Below are 24,667 nucleotides of genomic sequence, written 5' to 3'. Positions count from 1 at the left end.
TAGGCATATGCCAGAAGTGAGATTATTCCTGCAAGATTCATTAAAATTCTCTTCATTAAACAAAAAACAATAAAATTGGCAAATCTTGGGGAAAAATCTAGCTTTGACTTTTTGAAAGAAATTTATCTGAGATAGTGACTGGGTTGCTAAGCTTTCTCTAAACTTTTTGGTTCCTTTTAGCAGTGACATCATTGGGCTTGCTTATATTCACATGTAGTAAGTTGAAAAGAAACAAATAAGAAGGGAAAAAAAGAAAGAAAGAATGAAGCCAGGGACCTTTCCTCTGTCTAGAGGCAGACTACCTGGTAAGAGCGATATACTAGTTCTCATACCTTTTATGATCAATATTCCTTTTTTTTTGGTGGTAGTGGGGGGGGTAGGTTGTCTGCATAGCATCCCACTGACTTGTCCTCCATCCCGCCTCCCACAGAACTGAATTTGGTATGTCACTGTAATTATGTGCTGTACTTTTACTGGGGAAAAAAAGCACAGATCTTTGAAAGCTTTGCCAGTTAGAACCCCGGCAGGAGCTTTTAGACTCTTCAGAAAGTGTTTGCAGCTCAGCTGTTCTCAAACCTCAGGGCTATGGATATTCCCACTTGTCTTGCACTGAGGATGAAGACCCACACTGTATCTATTAAACTAACACAACTTCTGAGAAAAAGAAGGCAATAATTAGTTCTTTTAGTAATCAGTACTTTGTTTTTCTGAGTTCAAAATTACCCATATTTTTTCAATTTAAAACATTCTACAGCTATAATCTTAACAAATGTTTGAGATAGCCTTGTGCATAAAAACATTTATAATGAAAAGCACAGATTATGTCATATTGCTGATAGCACATTTTTTTCTTTTTCTGCACAAATACATGAAGGCACGAGGAGTGGATTTATGCCTATAGTTGGAAGTATAACTATAAAGTCAGTGTGCTTTTTAATTTTTTTAAAGCCTCATAAGAGCTTATGAGCTCTATTTAAGATAGCTTAACCAGGTGAAAAGGAACATTTTAAAAAGCTTTTTTTCTCTCCTACATATCATCAAAGGCAATTAGTTCAGATGAAAAATTGGAGCTCTTCTGTTCCATTAATATTAAACCATTATTCAGGTTTGCATATTCATTGGGAAAATCACATTTTTTTCATATACTTTCATTCAGAGTGTTCAGTGTTTTGATATGTAATGCCTTGATTTTTTTCTGTTTTCATTCTTTTTGTAAATATGAATGCTGGCTCTTATATCTAGATGTGTATTCATTTTATCTGATGAAAAAGCTGATTTGATAATTTTGAGATCAAGTAAAAAAAAAAACTCACCATAACTCATTCTCAAATCCATGTATTCGTATTTTTGTTCATTTCATTAACTTCTCATAATAGTTCATTTTGTAGCAGAATTGCTTATTTACATCAGCTTTTGCAATAAAATAAAATAAAATAAAATAAAATAAAGTAAAATAAAATAAAATAAAAACACCTGAAAACTGAACATTCAGATTAGGCCTATGGATATCAATCAGTTTTGCTATTGATTACTTTTCATTAATTTTAAAAACCAGAAATTAACTCCTTTTCCCCCTATGTTTATTAGTAATGCCTAATACAACAACATAGCACAGCCGTCATTTCAATGGACATTCTTGGCCTCAAACAGTTGTTTTCAGAAGGATTTTTGAAATTCTCTCAAATTCTTAGTGTGATTCTTTTGAGTTTACAGTGCCTTTGGGGGCAGACATTGTTACTATGTTTTATTCCAGACTAAAGACTAGTAGATGTTTGTTGATGCATAACTTCCACATTATCAGTATCTTTGGGGAAAATATTCTCTATTAGCATGTCATTATTTTTCTGATAGTGAGTTTTTTAAAAAAAATTTAATTGAAGTATAGTTGACATACGTATTAGTTTCATGTGTACAACACCATGATTTGACAACTCTCTACATTACGCAACACTCTATTTTTCCAAAGCCTCATTTTATAGATTAACTATGGTTCTTATCTCTCCTTTACATCTAATATAGAAACATTTGCCATTGGCTCCATATAGTAGGTGCACTTGTATTGAATATTTTGTCCAGTCCAGGTCCAACGTATACTGCAGAAAGTACAGTGATAAGCAGGAGAGATCCTGCCCTTGAGGAGGTTATTGTCTAAAAGACAATAAGAAAATTAATTAATAGAAAATCACAGATTTCTTGTTATATTTCCATACTTCAAGGCAGAGTTTTGCTAAGTCATTGAGTCTGGATTTTACAACTTGTATAGGCAGTTCTGCCTGTTTAACTTAAATCTACTCTTCTTTAATGTGTCTTCATTATCATGACCTTTATTATAGTCACTGACACAAATTACTCTGTATTTTCAATGTGCAATGGGTCCTAATAGTATTTAACTATTTGGGACAAATACATTGTAACAGAGTATATTTGTTATAAACATATCTGTTAATTTTAATGAATTCTTAACATTACATTTTGAAGAGACTATAAGATCGATTATGTTTGCATATGATAGTTGAAGGTGTGTTTCTTGTCAGTGCAAAAAGAAAAATAATAGAAATAACCTTAAAGGTAGGTGACACATGGGAGCAGGAGTGACATGTGTCTGTTTCCTCCTCCTTCACACATGATTTTTACACCTGTGACTTTTTTTTTCTCTCTCTGGATTCTTATGGTAGTTTGGCAATAGATCGATATTCACCAGCTGCATAGGTAGTGAAGTATATAAAATTTAAATTATATAAACCAAAGTCGGTCTAACTCTTCGGGGAAATAACCCACTTGTAGCTGCTCTCACTAAAGCTGTCAGTGTATTTTTTTAAAATATAGTACAGATCAGCTAAAGAAATGATAGCTGTTTAATGTGATTTGATAGACAAGTACCTCACAACACAAATAAATCCCCTACATAATACAACACCATGGTCAGCACCCCACAGTACTTCAAGGAAAGAATTATAAAACAAAGCATGTCAGTCAACTAAAATGCTGCTGGGGAGCACAACTAAAAACAAACATATATTTCAGTCGAGTGTGTGTTTTATTTAGTTATATCACTTAGGTACACTCAAGTGCCTTTATGAGACATGAGCTTTTTAATAATTGTATCTGTGGCTGGAGAAGTTGCTCAGTGCTTCCTATTATTTCTGCGCTTATTCAGTACATTCCCTTATACACCTAGATCCTGTAATGTATCAACTCTTATCTTTCTGTGTACCTAGTCTGATCATAAAAGTTCAAACTTTTGATTGCAGCAAATTCTGTTAGTATGATTAATGCATATTAATTTGTGGCTCCTGTTAATAATGAGATGAATATAGCTTCACCTCCTCCATAGTCTCTTGATTTTACATTAACACATTTTTAATGACAACATTTGTAATAGTAAGTATATATTATGTATTAAAACTGGCTGAAAGGAGCACAGCACAATATTTACAGTGTGTTCAGTAGATAATGTATGCTGTTTTTCACTGAGCTCTGAAAACACATTCCATTAATTGTGGGTAAGAGAAACTTTCGCTTAGGTTTGGTAGAACAATCGGGGACCATGGTTTCTTTTTGGGTATTTCTGAGGATGAAGAAAGAGGATGATAACAGTAATAGCTATTGTTTTAGAGTGCTTACATTGTCAGCTACTATGATAGGAGAGTTATACATAGCATCTTATTTTAGTCCTGCTGCAACTTGGGCAGGTTATTTAAGGAATGCATTTTACTAATGGGGAAATGAAGTCTAACAAACATTAGGTAACTTGTACTAGGTCATAAACTAGAAAGTAATAGAACTGTAGTTCAAGTCCAGGTCTGTGTAATTCAAAATCCCTCTTTCTTCCACTACAACTTGCTTTCTTCCACTACAACTTGCATTATAAGTCTGGAGAATGCAGAGAATGGTTTCTCTCCCTCTTTGAGGATTAGGGAAAAAATTTCTCTCAAACCTACCCTTCAAAATAGTTATATGGGGCTCTGCACTTGGACTCAGATTGAGCCAGGGCAGTATTGTTGGGATGACCCATGTGGTAGCAAATTACTTTATGTGGGAGGTAGGGTACCCCCCCTCTTTACCCATATCAGCCTACTATGATACCTTTTCATACTGAGCATCCTTTCCCTAATCCAGCACTTTGCTGATTTTGGAGTTCCTATTTGTGTGAATGAATACATTCACTCATTTTATAATTATTGTTTTATGTCATCTGTCATATTTATCACCTGCTATGAGCTAAACTGTGTTCTAGAGGGCAAATGAAAGAAGAAATTTTGCCAGATCCAAGGGCATCTCTGACCCCTTACAGTATACAGCCTCTTCCCAAAAATCAGGCTGACTGATGATGGATTAAATCTAGTAATAACAGTTCAACAAAGTTAATTCCCTAGCATTTCTGATTTGATAGCTTAGCTTAAGACATTATTTTGGAGACAGTAAAACATCATCATTCACTGTTAATTTTGTTCACTAGATAATCTGGCTGTCCTACTTGGGAAATCTGAAAAATGGTTAGCTAAGGAGTTCTTTTAAATATTTGAATGTCTAATATATGCAATTATTAGCGCCTAGTGCTAGGCGCTACACAAGGTGCAGTCCCTGACTCTTCTCCCTATGTACTCTCCTCATCAACAAACTTACCTCCCACAGCATCTATTTGGATAACTCCCCAAATCTGCCAACTCTAATACTTATCTCCTCCTAAACTTAAGGACTGAACTTCCAGATGCTACCAGATATAATACCTAAAACTAAAAATGTCAAGAAAGCAATATTTTCCTATCACAGAGGTGTCATTTTACTATTTATGTGAAGATTTGGAGGGGGAAATGTTGGAGGGATCAGAGAGCACATTTACTTTTTAAAAAATTTTTATTTATTTATTAGAGAGAGAGAGAGCATGAGACCAGGGAGGGTCAGAGGGAGAAGTAGACTCCTTGCGGAGCAGGGAGCCCTACTCGGGGCTGGATCCCAGGACCCTGAGATGATGACCTGAGCTGAAGGCAGATGCATAATGGACTGAGCCACCCAGGTGCCCCAGAGAGCACATTTAAATAATCAGTTTTACTAAATCAACCTTGAGGTACATAAAACTTATGCTTGAATGTTGAGCATGGAAAATAAGAGACAATTCTAAGAAATTCTTCAAATCAAAATACAGGCAAGGAATTGTATTAAATTACATTGTGTTTACTACAATTTGAATATGATCCCAAGATTTGGAGCCTTAATAGTGGAAAGCTAGTAGTGTCTGAAATATACTGATGTCTGAGAGGATGGTAAACCAAGTTCACTTAAAGGCCAATTTTTTTTTAAAGATTTTGTTTATTTATTAGAGAGAGACACAGCGAGAGAGGGAACACAAGCAGGGGGAGTGGGAGAGGGAGAAGCAGGCTCCCCGCGGAGCAGGGAGCCAGATGCGGGGCTCGATCCCAAAGGCAGATGTTTAATGACTGAACCACCCAGGCGCCCCAAGGCCAATTTTTTTTTTTTTTGTAACAACCAAGTAATATTTTTATTTGTATAATCAAGCACCTTTTCCCAATTCTAGAAGCAGAGATTAAAAAAGAAGGAGGTAATGTTTATGGATCATTATTTGGCTCCTATCTAATTATCAAAACAAGACTGATCACAGGAATTTCTCCTACCTTGTAGATGAGGAAACTGAAGACAGGAGAAATTAGGTAGGTTAGTTTCTCACAGTGAGACAATGTGAAAGTTTATAGATTCAGTCTTTAATTGAATTTGCTACTAAGCTGCAACTTACCTGCACCTACACTGCCTTAGTTTCTGATTAGCTTGCTATAGTATAGGCAGCAGAAGATCAGGGTAAACAAATTCACCCGAAACAAAGCAACAATCCAAATAGTAAACCACAGCAAACCAGCACCTCTTTCTGCCTTCATTAATGCCAAAAGTGTTCTACCTCACAACAGACTTACAACCTTGAAGTCATCTTTGACTATCTTCTCTCATAACTAATGCTAAATCCCATTGATTCTTCCTTAATTCTGTCTCTCATATCCATTGCATCTTACCCCTTCCTACCATCAACATCCTAGTTCATTACCTGTTTTTTAGGTCATTTTGAAGACTTAGTAATACTGTCCCTGCCACTAATCTCTCCTTCAACCAACCTTACATACTGCTCCCAATATGAATTCAAGAGCCATTGTGGTGTAGTGTTTGAGAGTCTGGGTTATGTGACCTGAATGCCTGAGTTCAAATCTCCAGATCTTTAACATACAACTTGATTTTGCATAAATCACTTAGTACTTCTGTGCCTCACTTTCCTAATCTTTAGAATGAGACTAATGCTAATAACCTTCTCCTAGGATTGTTCTGAGACTCAAATCAGTTAATACGTATTTGTAATATATATATATATATATATATATATATATATATATATATATATATATATATATACAGGAAAATGTTTGGCACAAAGAACTTAATAAACGTTAATCACTGTTATTTTACTATTATTATGCAATTACACTTTTGGTCACATTATTTCAGTCAGAGGTGGTATTAAAAAAAGAGGTTAAATCCATTCTGTCTGGATCTGTAGGCCAAAGATGGAAATACAAACCCCAGAAAGGGTAACAATATGAATGAAGACAAGTAGTATTAGAACTGAAGTGAGACTAAAAATCCATGTAAGCAGAAGGGTTTAAATTACTTGTTCATCTGGGACCAAGGCCACCCTGGTGAACCTGCAAGCCCTACAAAGCATGGCCAGAAGGGCAGTCATGTAAATTGTGACTAGCACTTGGTCAGAGTAGCTCTAGGGCTTTTTTTTAACCATCAGAGAGACTGAAAAACTATCCCTTCCACACATAAAATGATAGAAACATGTGTATGTGCAAATGATGCCAGTTACCAATGAAAACAAAGGAAAAATAAAGTGGAGAGGGATTTGAAGAGAGTGGTAGAGGCATAAAGAAAGGCAGAAAAACATATAGAAACTTAGATTCCCATGAAAACATATACAAAGAGATTTCTGCATTCATGGAGATAAAGAATTTGATATGGTTAGCTTCCAATTTCCTGACCTTTACATGGACTCTTTGGGTACTTCAGTCCAAATTTTGCCCCTAGGGATATACCTTGTGTATTCCTAACTATAAACCTTTTCTCATACTATATTCTTTCTAAACCTTCCTTTTGGCTCCTGTTTGTTCTCTCTCTGTCTCAATCTCTCTCTCTTTCTCTCTCATTTGTTTTTCTGTCCATTCATATTATTGTGAAGTCTTCATTAAATGTTGTAGTCATAAGAGTTTAAAGTTTTGGGGCACCTAGGTGGCTCATTCAGTTAAGTGTTCAACTCTTGGTTTCAGCTCAGGTCATGATCTTGGGGCTGTGAGACCGAGTCACATGTCAGGCTCTGCACTCAGAGTGGAGTCTGCTTGACATTCTCTCTCTTGTTCTCCCTCTGCCGCCCCCCACCCCGCTTGCTCATATGCCCTCTCTCTCTCAAATAAATAAAATCTTTAAAACAGGAGTTTAAAGTTTTCCTTCAGCACACATCTCTAGCACTTAATTTCTGTTTACCCATCTAGAATCATATGCTAGTTTTATCAGTGGCTATAGTTTTCAAATGACTGTGTTATGAGTTTTAGGCTATATTGGAAATTTGTGATTTGGTGGTATGTCTTATACTTACCATGGGAGTGATTAAGAAACTGTAGGATGGTTTGTATAATATTACCCCAATCATATAAAAAAAAAAAAGAGCTATTGAGAAGTAGTAATAAGATCTACATAAATATAGTAACAGGTCAATATTCCCAGCATACTTTTGTACATCGTGTATAAAGAGCATAAGAGCATATACACGGATTAGCAGAAGGCAAAGGTTAATCTTTAGAGAGGCAGACACCCAATGTTAATGGGCAAGTTCATTTCAAAGAAGGAAAATTATGAACTTTTGCCTTCCTTCCATATTAGAGCAGATATGATGTACTCAACAGCTCATTTGCTTCTTTCTTTTAATTATGTTATGTTAGTCACCATACAGTTCATCATTAGTTTTGTTTTTTTTTTTTTTTTTTAAGATTTTAGTTATTTATTCATGAGAGACAGAGGAGCAGAGAGAGAGAGAAGCAGAGGGAGAAGCAGGCTCCCAAGGAGCAGGGAGCCCGATGCGGGACTCGATCCCAGGACCCTGGGATCATGACCTGAGCCGAAGGCAGACGCTTAACCATCTGAGCCACCCAGGCGCCCCATCATTAGTTTTTGATGTAGCGTTCCATGATTCATTGTTTGCGTATAACACCCAGTGCTCCATGCAATACGTGCCCTCCTTAATACCCATCACCGGGCTAGCTTATTTGCTTCTTTTGAAGGGCACTTTGTGGCTTAAGGACTTTTGTTTATGTCATCAAATTCTTTTCATGTTTATATTCAAGAAACTAAGCTATTTTTAAGTGCAAAAAAATATAATTAGGACTATTAATAATTTCTTTTGGGGTGCCTGAGTGGCTCAGTCGGGTGAGTGTCCGACTTGATCTCAGCTCAGGTTTTTATCTCAGGGTCATGGGTTCAAGCCCCAAATTGTGTGTGGAGCCTACTAAAGGAAAAAAAAAATTATTTTCATTTGTGTATGCTTGTGTATATTCATATGTGTCTACTCTCACCCCCACCTCTGTCTCAGAATTCATTTGGTAAATGAAAGCTAGTTAAATGACTTGGAGTTATAGGAAATTAATGGCTAAAAGAATTTATTACCATAGGAGCTATACCAAAGGGAATAGAGAATGTGCACCAATCCTTTGAAACAAGTAATAAAAACCTAAGTTGAACTGTTTCAAAGAAAACCAATATAGAATTCTTGAATAATGTCCTTAAAAGTAAGCTTGTGGGATTTTACTGTAACCTAATTTTTTAACATCAACATTCTGTCAAGTAGGGGAAATTCTTTAGAGCATATGTAAATATTTAATATGTTTGATGAATAGAAATCATAGGTTTAAAAATGATTAAATGTTCAATCAGAGCTAGTCCTCTGATTTCAAATAGCATAGTAATAGTAATTTCTTAGGAAATGTGGTTCCACTTACATTTTCTGTCATCATGTACATCTTTTATCTGTGGCCATACTATTCACTCAACTCAATTTCATGTTTGTAAATTTTCATAGTTCACCTCAGGGACAATTGGTAGTTTAAATGCTACTGATGACTAATGATTATGCAGTTAACAAATAGCAACTACTTAGCTTCAATAATATTTTCTTACTGTTATAAGGATGATTTGTTTAAAACTGAACAGCTAACTATTTTTAAACTTTGATAAAAATATTCCTTTGGAATGTCTAAAACAAACCAAAACAATAATTTTTAAAACCCAGGAAGAATTCATTTTATGCAGAAATTTTAGTCCTGTGTATAAAATTATGCCTACTGGAAAATGAAACAACAGGCTATATATATGTGTGTTCTTACAGAGCATTTCTTATCTTACAGATGAGCTCAGTGAAAATGTTACAGCCTCGTCTCGAAAACATTCTTTTCAAGCTGACGTTTGAAGAACATGTAAACAACATCAAACCAAGCATCATAGCGGTAACGCTTGCCTGTGAAGAACTGAAGAAAAGTGAAAGCTTTAACAGACTTTTAGAGTTAGTTCTTTTGGTTGGAAACTACATGAACTCAGGCTCAAGAAATGCCCAGTCTTTGGGTTTTAAAATCAACTTCCTTTGTAAGGTAAGATAACATTTTATAATGCTAATTTGCAATAATAATCTCATCTGTGAGAGAGATCACTCTAAATTGGCAATAGTACATAAGCAAAAAAAATAAGTATGCTTTAAAAGGGTGAATGTTGTGGTAAGTGAATTATGTCTAAATTAAAACAGATAAATATATATATTTTTAATTTTAGTGCAGTGAAATCTCAAAGACAATGCAAATTCTGTGGTAGTATAGTACTAAACTCCTCTGATCAGATCTTACTGGAGTTTGTAAATTAAAAAAAAATTTCCTTTTATAAAGTAGATGCAATATTGTATTTCAGTTCCCTTGTACTTATTTAATGTCTCTCTAAAAACTATGTGAGGAGCTAAATGTAATGAGGTAAATAGCCAGAAACCTCTTTTTGAATATGCTTTACTTATTCTAGTCTAAACAATCAATAGTCTTTGTTGTTAAATACTGTTGTTACCAAGCTTATACTAGATTTCTAGTCTATTAACTAAAAGTTGAAAAAAATTCAAGTGATAATCATCTTATTGTTTTGATCAAGCATTTCATAGTATTTTTTTTTTTGAGATTTCAATTCTCGTGAGAAGAAACAGAGAAGCACAAAAGTGATCATATACGGCCATTTCTAGGCTATAAAGAACCACCTTATTCAAGGGAAAGATCTGTCTGTTACAAAGAGAAAGCTGAACAGACATTAAGGTGAAGGCCTTTAAGAAAGCTAAAGAGGAAAATAAATCTGAAAACAAGCAATCCCTCTTTCACATCTCACCATTCTTTCACTTTTTTTCTTCTCCCAGCTTAAAACATTGAGAGACTTTGGTTAGTTCTTAAAGTATATTATAACAAGAATCCCAAACATAGGAAATGGATATAAATTTCTATTCATGCATTAAATAGATGTACGTTACATATACATGCACTGGCATTTTAATATGTATCAAAAGTGATTTGCTTCAAGTAGTTCTAACCTAAATAGACAGAGAATAACCTTTGTAGGTAATAGGATGTATAATGGAATTATATCTGGTACTCCTTATTCATTTTTGAGGTGTATAAGGAAAGTGGACCAGAAAGATAGGGAAGATCCTCTGGAATGGTAGATTTTATAAAAAAAAAATAGTTACTCCCTTTTCTTGTGATATTAAGGGACATGTGAAATTATTTGATTATGCCAGAGAGAATAAGGCAATGCTTGTAATAAAGTGGAATAAATCATAACCAGATTTATAGGATAAATCTAAATATTCAATACATTTTCATTGTATTGCATACCATATATTCAATACTAATAAAGTCATCTCTTCTGAAGATGCTATTTGTTTTGAGTATATGCTATATGCACAGTGAGTAAATCAAGATATTTTTGGTAGATGATTATAAAAATATTATAAGTTAAGAGAAAAGATCATTGAAAATTTATATTGTACACCTATTTCACATTTGATTCATATAAAAAAGAGTTAAACTATCTAATTTGAATAAATATGTACCCGTTCTAAGTGTCTTAATTTCACAGTATTCCAAGTAATTACATGAACTGATTTTATATAGCAAATACAAATAAGTTATTTATACACAGAAACAAAAGATGATATTAATCTCACAGAAGGATTTAACAGTTACATTCTGGAGAGAAGCTTCTTCCTGTCATCTACCTATCAAATGAAAGTTCTTCCATACAACACTGATCTGACATCTATCACTAGAGGTATGCTCAAAGGATTCAGCACAAAGATTTTTGCCAACTTCAAATGAAATAAAAATAATCTTGTAGGAAATACTATCATGTAGTAATAGATGTTCTAAAAGAGAAGAAGCGAATGTTTTAAAAATGCCCCCTTCCCCCCCCCCACTTATCAGTAGGATTTTTATCTTCAGGGAAATACTTGTCATTAAGAAAGAGAAATATGACATACATGTATGATATTCCCCTAATGTCTAGGATTAAGAGGATGTTCCTGGAATACAAAGGATTCTAAGTAGATGTAAATGTCTAAAATGACAGAAATTTATGAAGTACATAGAAATAGTTAGCTTAGGTTTGTAATCTGTTCAAAAGTAAATTAACTACTGATGTATAATTAGCTAGAATTGCTGTTAAATTCCAGTTATATTATAAAAGATTACTTGATTGAGTTTTCTTAATTTGTTTTCCTTAAAGAATAGCAGAGAGAACTTCCTTTGTAGAACACTGATTATGCTTCAAAAAATGGTAACATTTTCCCACCTAAATTATTCTAATCATAATTTCCTCTCTCAGTGAATTTAAAACTATAATCTGCTCTTCACAAGAAGCTACAGTATGTTAAAATATTCACGTACTTTTTTAAAAAGGAGCCATGGTATAAGCAGTTAAACTTACCAGATGTATCTTGCAGTAAAATAATATTAAAAATTCAGATAATCACAATTGGCTCCTATAATATTTGGGAAGAAAAGGAAAACAGATGGGTTAACCTAAATGTCAAATATAACTAAATGGTATCATTACTATAAGTACTACCCTTACCACAAAGTGCTTTGTTAATTTGCAGCCATGAATTATCACTTTGTGAGTCCTCAAACCAGGTTTCTGAACTGTAATATAAGTCATTTCCATGCAGATTAATTCCTGGTGTTAGTTTTGCCCCTGCTTGCCTGTTGGTTATTGAAATTCTAACCAATAGCAGGGGTGCACTTCAGGGTCATTTATTTATGTTTTCAGTTATATACAATAACATAATCTGCATAAGAACAAAACTTTTGAAAATCCTTAACACTCCCTAGGCACTAAGCTTTGTGGGTATGTCAGATAAGGATCTTTACAGACAAGGGGAAGTGGTTCTGCCTGACTTAAGCAAAAAAAAAGGAATATGCAATTTATCAGGAAGATATGAGATAGCTCAACCAGAAACTGAAGAAAGGCTGAATAACTTGGCCTTTAAAAAAGCAGCGACTGGGACGCCTGGGTGGCTCAGTTGGTTGAGGGTCTGCCTTCGGCTCAGGTCATGATCCCAGGGTCCTGGGATTGAGTCCCTCATCAGGCTCCTTGCTCAGCTGGGAGTCTGCTTCTCCCTCTGCCTGCTGGTTCCTCTGCTTGGTCCCCCAGCTTGTGAGTGTGCTCTCTCTCTCTCTCTGACAAATATAATCATTTAATAAATAAATAAATAAATAATTTAAGAAAACAACAACAGCAGCAGCTTTGAGAAAACAGGGAGCAAGAACAAATGGAAAGTCTTTTCAGGAAATTGTCTTTGTGTATATTAGTTCCAACCATTTTCTTACTCCTTTCCCTGAATTTGATTCAAATTCTTATTAGAAAGAGAGACTGATTGACCTAGTATGGATTACAAGAATACTCCTTGTCCAAGGGAAGGCAAAGAACCTTGATTGAGAACACTACCAAGACTATCTGTGTTGGAAGATGGGTCATATCCTAAAGAATGCTGTTAACCAAAGATAGGGACACCAAAGATTAAGGGCAGGTGAAGGGATATCAGGCAGGCCCAAACAAAGGCAAAACAAAAGAGATCATTGGTACACCAGGGGGATACAAACAATACAGAAAACACATAGAAACCTCAAGAAGCTAGTGGTATAGTTAAGTGGTCAGGAAATATACTACATATAGACTATTACATAACATCGCAAGATACACTGTCAGTGAACACCAAGATTAATGACCATTGAGATTAACAGGACTTTAGAGGAGGGAGGGATTTTTGGTAATGGGGTGGGGATGGGCAATACTGTAAAATGGAACAGAAGGATCTTGAAGGATAGGTAGAATTAGGTTATATAAGGGAAGAAGCCATAACCTTACAAGATCGGAGAATGCTGAACTCGAACCTACCTTTTAGCTTCCATTTTGCCCATTACTAGCCAAATTTTCATGGCTGAGTCATTTACTCTCTCTGAACTGAGCTTCCTCATCTGTGAATGAGGAAATGCAGTGACCCTTTTTTATTTTGTTATGTAGGATTGTTTTTTGGGTCAAATAAAATGATTTTTGTCAGAGTTCTTTGAAAAATTATGTTAAATGGTTGTAGTTCTTTTTAATGATGGTAGATAACTAGGGATAATCATCATGTGTTTCAAGATGAATTAGAAGACCAGAATGTCTGGAATATTGGGTGTATGTTGGAGACAAATGATAACGTTGGTAGGCAGATTGTGAGAAGATTTTGAGTTATTTGTATACTAGTTTGGATAACTTGCCTTCATAATTTTTTTAAATCATTCATTTCATAATTTATAAAGACCATGAACCTTTCTTTTTCAGTCTTGAGTTAATATCCCCTTCACCAATTACTAGAAAGTAATTTCTAGTCATTCTTGTTGGACAGAGAGACATAACAAATCATGATATAATAGGATGATCTGCTTTTACAGACATTTTACTGCTTTATACAGACAACCTGAAGAAAACATTTCAGTTTACTATAGAGAAAATTTTATATATCTTACTTTAAGTCATAAGGATTAATAGGATAATGTAATTGTGTTCCTTTTTCTAAGATCCATCATTTCTATAAAGTATATGTAACATAAAAGACCTTATTTCCTAGAGACCATCACATGATATTAGTGACAGAATATTGTAGGTATTACGCCAAGTATACAAAGGAAAGTCTCCAACTCCCCCATAGAAGTTGTAAGAAGGAATGTAAAAAGGGTTCAGTTTTAATGAGAAATAGAAGATTAGTTACCAGAAAATATGATTTCTAAAGAAAATGACTGTCAATGGAAGGAAAATTTGGAAATATATAATCCAAGAAAAAATCTACAAAAAAACTTAGGAAAAAGGTCATATCTAAGTACTCTAAAAATTTCACATCTCAACATTTTTAGCTGAAATGATGTGGATTGTTTCCATATAAACTTAGAATCTTAACAAATGAAGGTAACTTGTCCTGGGTGCCTGGGTGGCTCAGTCAGTTAAGTGTCTGCCTTCAGCTCAAGTCATGATCTCAGGGTCCTGGGATCAAGTCCTGCATCTGGCTCCCTTTGCCCCTCCCCCCAGCTCGTGTGCGCACGCATGCTCTCTCTCTTTCTCTCTTTCTCAAAAATAAGTAAAAAAATCTTAAAAAAAAAAAAAAAGGAAACTAGTCTAGCCTCTTCAGTCTGTAGTTAAGACAATTGACATTCAGAGAAGGGAAATACTTTGGTTTATATATTGGTAGGTTCTGGCTGCCACAACAGAATACCATAGGCTTGGTGGTTTAAACAACAGAAATTAATTTTCTCACAGTTTTGGAGATAGGAAGTCCAAGATTAAGGTGCTGGCCTAGTTGGTGTCTGGTGAGATATCTCTTCCTGGCTAGCCCACAACCAAGTTCTTGCTGTGTCCTCACAGAGCCTTTCCTCTGCGCCCTGCATAGAGAAAGAGTTGAGAATGTGCTTGAGAGCTCTGGTGTCACCTCCTCTTCTTATAAGGACACTAATCCTATCAAATTAGGCCCCACCCATTTGACTTTTTTAACCTTAATTACCTCCTTAAAAGTCTTATCTCCAAATGTAGTCACTTTGAGGATTGGGGCTTCAACTTGTAGATTGCTCAGGATAAGGCTTTTCCTGGGATGTGAGACTTCAGTACTAAAATTGGGACAGTCCCAGGTAAACCAGGACAGTCAGTGGCTGCTTTAGTTATGAAACTAGAGGTAGGGTCCTAGCCTCCTAATAATGCTCCATTTTTCTCTCTTTTTTAAAACATGTAACTTTAACAGCTTGCCTTTTGCATTTTTATAATGCCCTTTACTGTTCTTCTTCATCTAGTTTTTGCTCTTTAGATCTTCTCTGGTTCTCTCTACCCACTTTGAGGACATTATTAGAGAACTGTTCACATTTTAATTATTTTATTTCTCTTTCAAGGCTGAGAATGTATGGAATTTGGATGTATATTTTATTCCACAGTAAATCCCCAGTGTCTATTTATATGAAGCCCTCAATAAATTAGTATTGAATGAAAGCTGGGCAATTGATTAAATAAAGGATTTGTTGTGAGTGTTTGGCATAAGTGTTAACTTTTTTTTTTTTAAAGTTAGAGAATTTAGTTCCTCACAGATATAAAGGGTATATTTTTTTTTACCAGCAAAACTATTGAATATGTAATTGTCACACTGCTGTGGTTTATTTATAAAAACATAAAAAAGTATTGTTTTCTATAAATATTAACCAGCAATTCTACCTTTAAATGTAGGTTAATAGATAAATATATGACTATTAATTTATAACCAAAGATATTTTAGGAAATAATCACTGCAGGATATACCCTACCAAAGATCAATAAATCCTAGTCAGTAGTCCACACATTTGGTTGCCTGTCTTTTAACAGTTTAGAAAGTACTTTGCTTGTGATTCAGGGAGGTAAATTATTATTAACCCCATTTTGCAAGTTAGGAGACTAAAGCCCATTGAAGTTATACAATTTTTCCAGTATTAAAAAGCTAGTAAGTATCCAAGTTGAGGCTTAAATCTGTTTTCTATGTCCCAAACTTTGCAGGCATACTGCCTCTCATTGCTCTGTAACAGAATGTTTGGATATACATGGCTCAGTTCAAGGAAGCATTACAGAACACCTCTGCCACTTATGGAATTCTGAAAATGGGGAAAATCACATGTGGATTTTCTTGACTCTCTGGTAGTTTCTAAATGAGGAATCCCTTTTTTTATTCAATTTGGATTGGAAGTAATTGCAGGAATATTAATAGAAAATTTCTCTTCCTCTAATAGATTTTAATGTATCCAGGCAATAAAGCCTACATATTTGTAATAAAATAGTACCTAATAATCTGCATAATTACAGAGCTATCACTTGGCTTTGTATGTATAGCCTCTCAGAGCCTATCAGTTTTGTGTAGGCAAGGTTAGTTGCCTTGTTCTCAAGATTTTACAAATGAAGATCTGCTCTCCAGAGAGGACTAACCCAGCATCTCAGTGTCAGAGGCACAGTTAGAATTCAGCTTTTCCTAAGACTCAAATTATTTCAGTGGTTCAAGCTATTTTTAAGAGTTTGATCGTCTCTTTTGCTTCACTGAAATATGTTTTTTTTCCCATCACACAGTATTTAACATTATTTGAATTTGGTGGGAGTTGTGGTTGATACTTTGCTGAGAAGAAAATTGCTTTAAGAGATGTAATTTGTATTGGAAAATGCTGTGTAAGGGAGGATTAGGCTCTCTATCAAGTACAGGGTTGGGTGGAATGGTAGGTCTTCTTTCTAGACTTTCCTTTTTCTCCCTTTGGGTCTTTTAAAATTCCCTTCCTGAGGGGCTACTTGCAGGAAAGACTTTTCAGTTGGTGATCTCCTTGAGTCACTGGTTGTTATCAGTCACACAGATACAAATGTACAGCAAAACACAAAGGAGCTCATTTATGTTACTTTGCATTTTTAAATGTCATCATGTAATATCATGACACACCATACTATTTGTTCATAATTTATGACCAACAAACACGAACATTTCAAGTTAAAGGTTTGTCTGTGCCACATTAGATTCTTTGAAGTAGGAACATTTACCATTTTTGACCTCTGAAACAACTAAGCAGCATAGAATGATTTAAGGACTGGATATCATTCATAATTTTAAATAGTTTCCTTTGTTCCACTTATTTGATGGTTGACCTTTATTTAGGTCCGTTGTGTTTTATTGTATTGTGCTTGATGGGCTCTCATCATTGAGAACCACTGAATAGTTTCTTGGGCTTAAAGATAAATGTTGTACTCTTGTGGTACTACGCCAGTGGTGACATTTTAGATTCAGTTTCCATAATTGTGTCAAGGGCTTTTGTTTCCCTCAGTTCTTCATGTAAATCAGTATACCAAAATTTAAAATTTTCAAACAGCAAGCATTAATATTACTTAAGTTAAGAAGCCCAGAAGTGTTTAAATTTATAGAACACTAAATTTATTTTTTAAAGAAACAAGTTCTTTTAATTCCCATATGTTACTTGCTATATATCCTAAAGCACATACTGTTAATCAGTGCATATGGATTTGTGCACACAGGAAAATGGTAGTACTAAAAGATTGCTTCAGTGATCCCCATTTCTCTAGTAATCAAGATGTTTGGATACCAGCTTAGAAATTCAACCCAAAGCCCTCATGTCTAATGTCTTTTGTGCCATTTAAAATCTGAACAAAACACAGGCTACTTCTTCTGAACGTCTCTTTAAAAATGCAGCCCTCTAAAAGTTAGAAACATATGATCTTGCCTCCCTGATTTTGTAATCCCATGAGTACCACCATGTGTTTTGAAGACTGTCCTTCACTTAGAAAATCAGCTCTTTTCCCACTTGTAAGATTTAGAGTTTCTAGTCCTTATACTATAGTAGTCAATACATACAGATTGACTTCCTAAGTAAAAAGAACACTTGATGAAGGTAGTATTGCCATCTTTACAGTTGCTTTCTTCCAAGATGGCAGTCTCAATTTTTACAGATGGTCATGATATTTTCCAGATTTATGTTAATGTGGAGATGCATTATATCTTTCTTATTCTCTGTAGCCTACATTATGGAATTGAGATGGGAGAAAAAGCAAAGTGCTGTATTAGCACAGGTAAAGCTATATGATCATGTGGGGCATAGAAATTAATGAGTTTTGAAGATATACTTCTTCAAATCAGTATATAGGCATACCTCATTTTATTGCACTTTGCAAGTTTTGTGTGTGTGGTTTTTTTTTTTTTTTTTTTTTTTTTTTTACAAATTTAAGGTTTGGCAACCCCTGTGTCAAGCAAATCTATAGGCACTCATTCCAACAGCATTTGCTCACTTGGTGTCTCTGTGTCACATTTTGGTAATTCTCAGAATATTTAAAACTTTTTCATTATTGTTTGTTATGGTGATCTATGATCAGTGATTATGACTTACTGAAAGCACTGATAATGGTTAGCTTACAGTATTTTTTAAATTTACATAGGTTATTTACATAGGTTTTTTTTTTGCTATAATGCTACTGCACACTTAATAGACTACAGTGTAGTGTAAACATAACTTTTATATCTACTGGGAAACCAAAACATTCATCTGACTTGCTTTATTGCAATATTCACTTCATTGTAGATTGAAACCAAACCTGCAATATCTTTGAGGTATCCCTGTAGTTAAGAGTATGTATAGCACAATACCTTTTTCGAAAACTTGGACTCTCATTAAAAGGAACAAATTCATACCTCTTTTCTCCTACTTGCCTCTAAAAAGACAGAATTTTCATGAGCTAATTTAAAGATTTTTCTCTAAGTTGAAATATTCATTAATTTACATTCATTGGTACAAATTAGTTAGTTTATACTTTAAGTGTAACACTTGTTTGGTTCTTTTGGAATCTGATGACATCTGTTTTGATATTATCATATTTACAACACTATAGCTTAGGCTGTGTGAAACTTCATTATAACTCCCCCCCCCAATTTTCAGTTATTAAATTCTCTGGAAAACAGTAGTTTGTAAATGTAATTTGTCTGATGCAGACTTGATTAGTATTCCTTGTTGATACCGACTGCTTTGAAGACATTATTTTTCTTCTCACAACATTTTTTTCCTATTTTATTTATATATGTGAACATGTTCTGTCCTTTAAATACACACACAGGCACGAATGCATGCACTCACCAGGCCTGTAAGTGATCATTATATTGTGAAGCCTGTGCTTCTGCCTCTCATATGTCTAGATAATATGCTGTGAGGGGCAGTATGGAGATAAATGGTACACCATCGCCTTGTGCACTAGCTATGCCTAGTTATTGTACTCTCCTGTGCAAACACATGACCTTTTTGACAAGGAAGGGATTCCAATTTTTGGAAGTTTTATATTAGGGGAGGGACCAAGGAAAAGGAATTAGAAGCTAGAACAAGCTGAAACGTGTGTGTGTGTGTGTGTGTGTGTGTGTGTGTGTGTCCAGAATTGAGCAAGTGATTAAAAGAATGAAAGAGTGAGAAAGAATCAGGGATGATTTTCAGAATTGGATTGAGTTAAATATGTCTCATGCATAAATTGACAGACTTGTAAAGAGCATTTGAAAATGCAAAATAAGACTTGCCAAATTATGCTCCTTATCGTCTGCCAATAATAATTATTTAAAAACCAATTGTGTATTTGTATATAGAACTACAGTGAGGATTATAATTCATTTTTGGTAGAAGACTAATGTATGGCTTGGTTTATGACTCTAAATACAGGCACATTTCAAGGAAACAAAAAGATGAACACAACTGTAATTTCTTTCATTTAAATTTTTGTTTTCTTCATACCCTGATATAAAAAACACAATACGGTGCTATAACGATACTTGTTGAAGTCATTGTGACTAAACAGTAATGGATATAGTTAACTGTTGTGTTGGGTAGTATGGCTGGCAGAGAGGAGTAATTCTCCAATTTACAAAAAAAGAAACAAAACTTTTTTTTTGGTTCTTGATGATTCCCCCATATATTAGGAGGGGCAATAAACAATTTCAGCCCTGGAGCAGACAAAAAAAAAAAGATGATTTATGGGACTAGCTGTATAGCTGTAGGTCTTTGTTCACCACAAAGACTATTCCCATAGAGGATTTAAATGAACCCAGCTGGCTTAGTATTCTGTGAATTGCTGTAGTCATTTTCTGAGTTTAATCTTATGACTGATTTTGTAATTTTCACAGTGGGGGAAAGTTGACAACATGGACAGCATTTAGTGAGTATAATTAGTAAGTTTAAAAACAAATGCCTTTTTATTCTGTAAAAGCTCCGTTTGAAGGGGATTTTAACCCTATATGAAACTGTTGTTCAAAAATTGTGGCCACTATGACTGAATGTGACTGATCATCTTATAAACTGATTTTCCTGTCAAACAAAGCCTTACTAATGGAGGCATGGTATAACTTTAAGAAGAAGGGCTGATGACTATGGAAGGGGGTTTATAAAGTAGTATCGTTCATATTCAAATAAAACTGAATATGCAGTTATACCTGTGATAATTTTAGGCAGTCTAAGAACTATTCATATACATATATTTTTTAGATAGTAATTGGGCAGCAAATTTGCCACATTTTTTGAGTTATTTTCTATGGAACCCTGTGCTACATGCTTTGCGGTGGTAAAGATCAATAAAACATACATCTCTAGTCCTTGAGCACCTCCGGAGCTAGTTGCAGGATACAGAGTATTATAATACAAAAACAAGAGACAGGAAAATAGGGGGAAGTGAGGTGGGGCGAGAGTTAGGGGGGAGATAGTATACATGAAAAATATTCTTTGTTGCTACAAGTGTGGGTTGACTAACTAAAGAAAAGTACTCTGTTCAATGATAACCTATTTTGTAAAGCTGCCTTACTTCTTTAGAAAGGAAAAGCACAATACCAGCCCCAGTTTCATGTACTTTACTTCTCTCCCTCAAACAATTGCTTAGATTTTGTTTTCCCTGACTTCTGTCATAGGGAGAAATGCAAAGCCTTGCCATTCATTTTTTAAAAATCTGCATTATCAGAATACTCTTTTCCCCATTTATGCCATAGTAAGAGTGTTTTAAAAACTGCTTCCTACCTCCTTTCTACAATTAAATGTTACTATTTTAAAATTTTTGGACAAAGTTAATCAGTACCTATTGAAAAGCAGCAATATAATGATACTGTGGTATGACTGTTATATGTCCATACCCTTCCTGACTCACTAATTTGGCAAAAGTATCAAATAATATTTCCTTTAGCAAGAGAATGCCATGAGATTGTCCAGACAAATAAGAATAAAGAAAGTGACTATTAAATGCTCAGTGTGGGCGATCACTTTAGAATTGAAGAAACCCAGTATTGAGGACATATAAGCTATTCAAAAGCTGACTGTTGAGAGAAAGGAGTTCAGTATTAAAATTTAAGCAAGTAGCTAGATATTTATAATAAACAGGATATTTTACTTAGAAACTTGTTCTGAGAGAAGCTGAAAAGCATTGTAAGCTATTAGAAGATTTGGGGAGAGATGTAGATGCATCATTCCAAGGTTTTTTCATCAATCATAACCTGGTCAGTTCAGATCCCTTTATGTTTCCAAATTTCAGCTTCAGTGAAATATAGGACAAAGTCTAGGTTATTAGTCAACTTCTAAAGCCATTTGTGTAGGACTTTTGTTTGTTGTGTTATTATTTTAGAAGAAAAAAGACACACGACCTAGAGTTTTGAACTTAACCTGTAACTTTTAAAAGTAATTTTACCAAAGTATAATTGACATAGAATCCTATTTACTCATTTTTAGGTATATAGTTTGATGAATTTTGTTATTTGTATACAGTTATGTAACATCCATCACAATCAGTATATGGAACAGTTCCATCAACCTGTAGTTTCCTGATGCCCCTTTGCAGTCAGTCCCCACTCCCAGCTCCAAGCAACTACTGATTTGCTTTCTGTCACTATAGTATTGCCTTTCTCTATAATTTCACATGAATGGAATCATCCAGTAAATGTAGTCCTTTGTGTTACTTTGTGTTTGGTATGACTTTCACTTAACATAATGTTAGGGCATATATTAGTAGTTCATTTTTATTGCTGAATAATAATCCATTGTCATTAGTTACCATTCATCAGTTTGGTATCAGATGGGTATTTGGGTTGATTCTACTTTTTGGCTGTTAGAAATAATGCTATTAGTGTTCACATATGAGACATAAATTTCATTTATCTTGAGTAAATACCTAGGAGTGGGAATTCTGGGTCATATGGAAATTATAGGTTTAATTTTAAAATATAAGTGTTTTTCAAAGTATCTGTACCATTTTATATTCATACCTACAATTAAATTAAACCAACATTGAGATATCATTTCATACTTATATTGACAAAAATTTAACAATCTGATAATTATCAAGTATAAATAAGAATATAGGTCAAAGGGAACTGCTGGTGAGAATGTAACTTGGTACCTCTATTTCAGAAAACAATTTGCTACTATCTGAAAATGGTGGAGATACAATACCCAGAAATGCCACTCCTAGAATATTTTCTAGATAAATTCTTACATAAGGACTCTGAAGACATGTACAAGAATGTTGATAGCATCAAAGGGCACTCTCACAGAGTAAAGAAGCAACCCATAGAATTGGTAAAAAACATTTGTAAATCACATATCTGATAAGGGATTAATGTCCAAAATATATAAAGAACTCTTACAATTCAGTAATAACAGTTACAAAAGCGATCAACCCAATTCAAAAATGGTCAAGGGATTTTAATAGACATCCCTTTAAAGAAGATGGACAATAAGTACATGAAAAGATGCTTAACATCACTAATAATTAGGGAAATGCAAATCAAAACTACAGTGAGATACCACTTCATATCCATTAGGATGGCTGCTACCTAAAAAACAGAAAACAAAAAATGTTAGTGAGGATATGGAGTAATTGAAATTGAAAGAATTGAAAGCAGGAACTTGAACACATATTTGTACACCAGTATTCAAAGTAGCATTATTCACAATAACCAAAAGTGAGAACAGCCTAAGTGTCCATTGACAGATGAATGAATAAACAAAATGTAGTGTATACATATAATGAAATACTATTTAGCCTTTAAAAAGAAGGAGGTTCTAGCAATTCTTCAACATGGATGAATCTTTTTTTTAAAGATTTTATTTATTTGAGAGAGAGAGAGAGCATGAGCAGGGAGAGGAAGAGGAAGAAGCAGCCTCTCTGCTGAGAAGGGAACCCGATGCAGGGCTTAATCCCAGGACCTTGGGATCAAGACCTGAGCCAAAGGCAGATGCTTAACTGACTGAGCCGCCCAGACACCCCAACATGGATGAATCTTAAAGACATTATGCTAAGTGAACTAAGCCAGACACAAAAGGACAGACATTGTGTGATCCCACTTATATGAGGTACCTGGAATAGTCAAATTCATAGAGACATAGACTAGTGGGTGCCAGGGGTTGGGGGTAGTGGGTAGAGGGAAGTAGAGAGTTATTCTTTAATGGGTACAGAGTTTGAGATGATTAAAAAGTTCTGGAGGTGGACAGTGGTGATGGTTGCACAACAGCCTGAAAGTGCTTAATACCACCTCACTATACACTTAAAAATGGTTAAAATGGCAAAATTTATTTAATGCATATTTTGCTATAATAAAAGAATGTTCACAGCAGCATTATCTATAATAACATCGGTAATAATGACCCCCCCCAAAAAAATGGAAACCAGATAATGAAAATGTTCAACAGGAGAATATAATTAAAATTAGTTGTATTCAGGGGCGCCTGGGTGGCTCAGTTGGTTAAGCGACTGCCTTCGGCTCAGGTCATGATCCTGGAGTCCAGGGATCGAGTCCCGCGTCGGGCTCCCTGCTCAGCAGGGAGTTTGCTGCTCCCTCTCATGCTCTCTCTCTCTCTCATTCTCTCAAATAAATAAATAAAATCTTAAAAACAAAATTAGTTGTATTCATATGGTAGAATAGTGTACAGTAGTGAAAATGATGAATGGCTATAATTACAAACATCAGCATAATTCTGTGACTTACCCTAAACAGCTGCTCCTCAATGCTGGATTCTAATGCTTCAGCACTGTTAACGTGTCTTGGATCTTCAAAGTTATTCTTAAGTAGCTAAAGCCACTAATGTTGAACCTCCAAATGCCATTTATTTACAGTGTCTATACATAGCAAAATTAGTTCTATACACCCTTTGGGTGGTGATGGTAATCTTTAAAGCTATGCACAGAAAAAAAAACTACTCTCAAACCTCATACATATGAAACAGTTTTGTTAAGTAAAATACTCATGACAATAAATAAAAGTTAAAAGTTCAGCTTAAGTGCTTGAACCATTACTGAGAAGAAAATACCTAACACCTTAGAGATATTTGTGCTTGTAAATTTTTCCTATACCAATTTAAAATAATTTGATTTTTGTTAAAACTATTCTCAGAAGAATTTCTATTTTGTAAATCTTTCTATAGACAGGTTTATTAAGAACCCTTGAAAGTACCAGATTAACTTTTTTTTTAAAACTATAGTCATAATTCATTAATTCTTTCTG

At 34.6% G+C, this 24,667-nt stretch overlaps 1 protein-coding gene across 5 annotated transcripts in view; it reads left to right on the top strand.

The window, feature by feature from the left end:
• Window positions 1–24,667, top strand: part of DIAPH2 (diaphanous related formin 2) — a 956,101-nt gene that overhangs the window by 473,780 nt on the left and 457,654 nt on the right. For all 5 annotated transcript variants that reach the window (XM_035725382.1, XM_027607475.1, XM_035725381.1 and 2 more), the window contains one exon: window positions 9,456–9,695. In XM_035725382.1, the coding sequence (XP_035581275.1) occupies window positions 9,456–9,695 (240 nt within the window). The remainder of the gene's footprint in view (window positions 1–9,455; window positions 9,696–24,667) is intronic.

The sequence above is a fragment of the Zalophus californianus genome, chromosome X (genome assembly GCF_009762305.2).
Source record: "Zalophus californianus isolate mZalCal1 chromosome X, mZalCal1.pri.v2, whole genome shotgun sequence".
NCBI lineage: Eukaryota > Metazoa > Chordata > Mammalia > Carnivora > Otariidae > Zalophus > Zalophus californianus.
The sequence above is the reverse complement of the archived record's forward strand: the minus strand, read 5'-3'. Positions and strand labels throughout refer to the sequence as shown.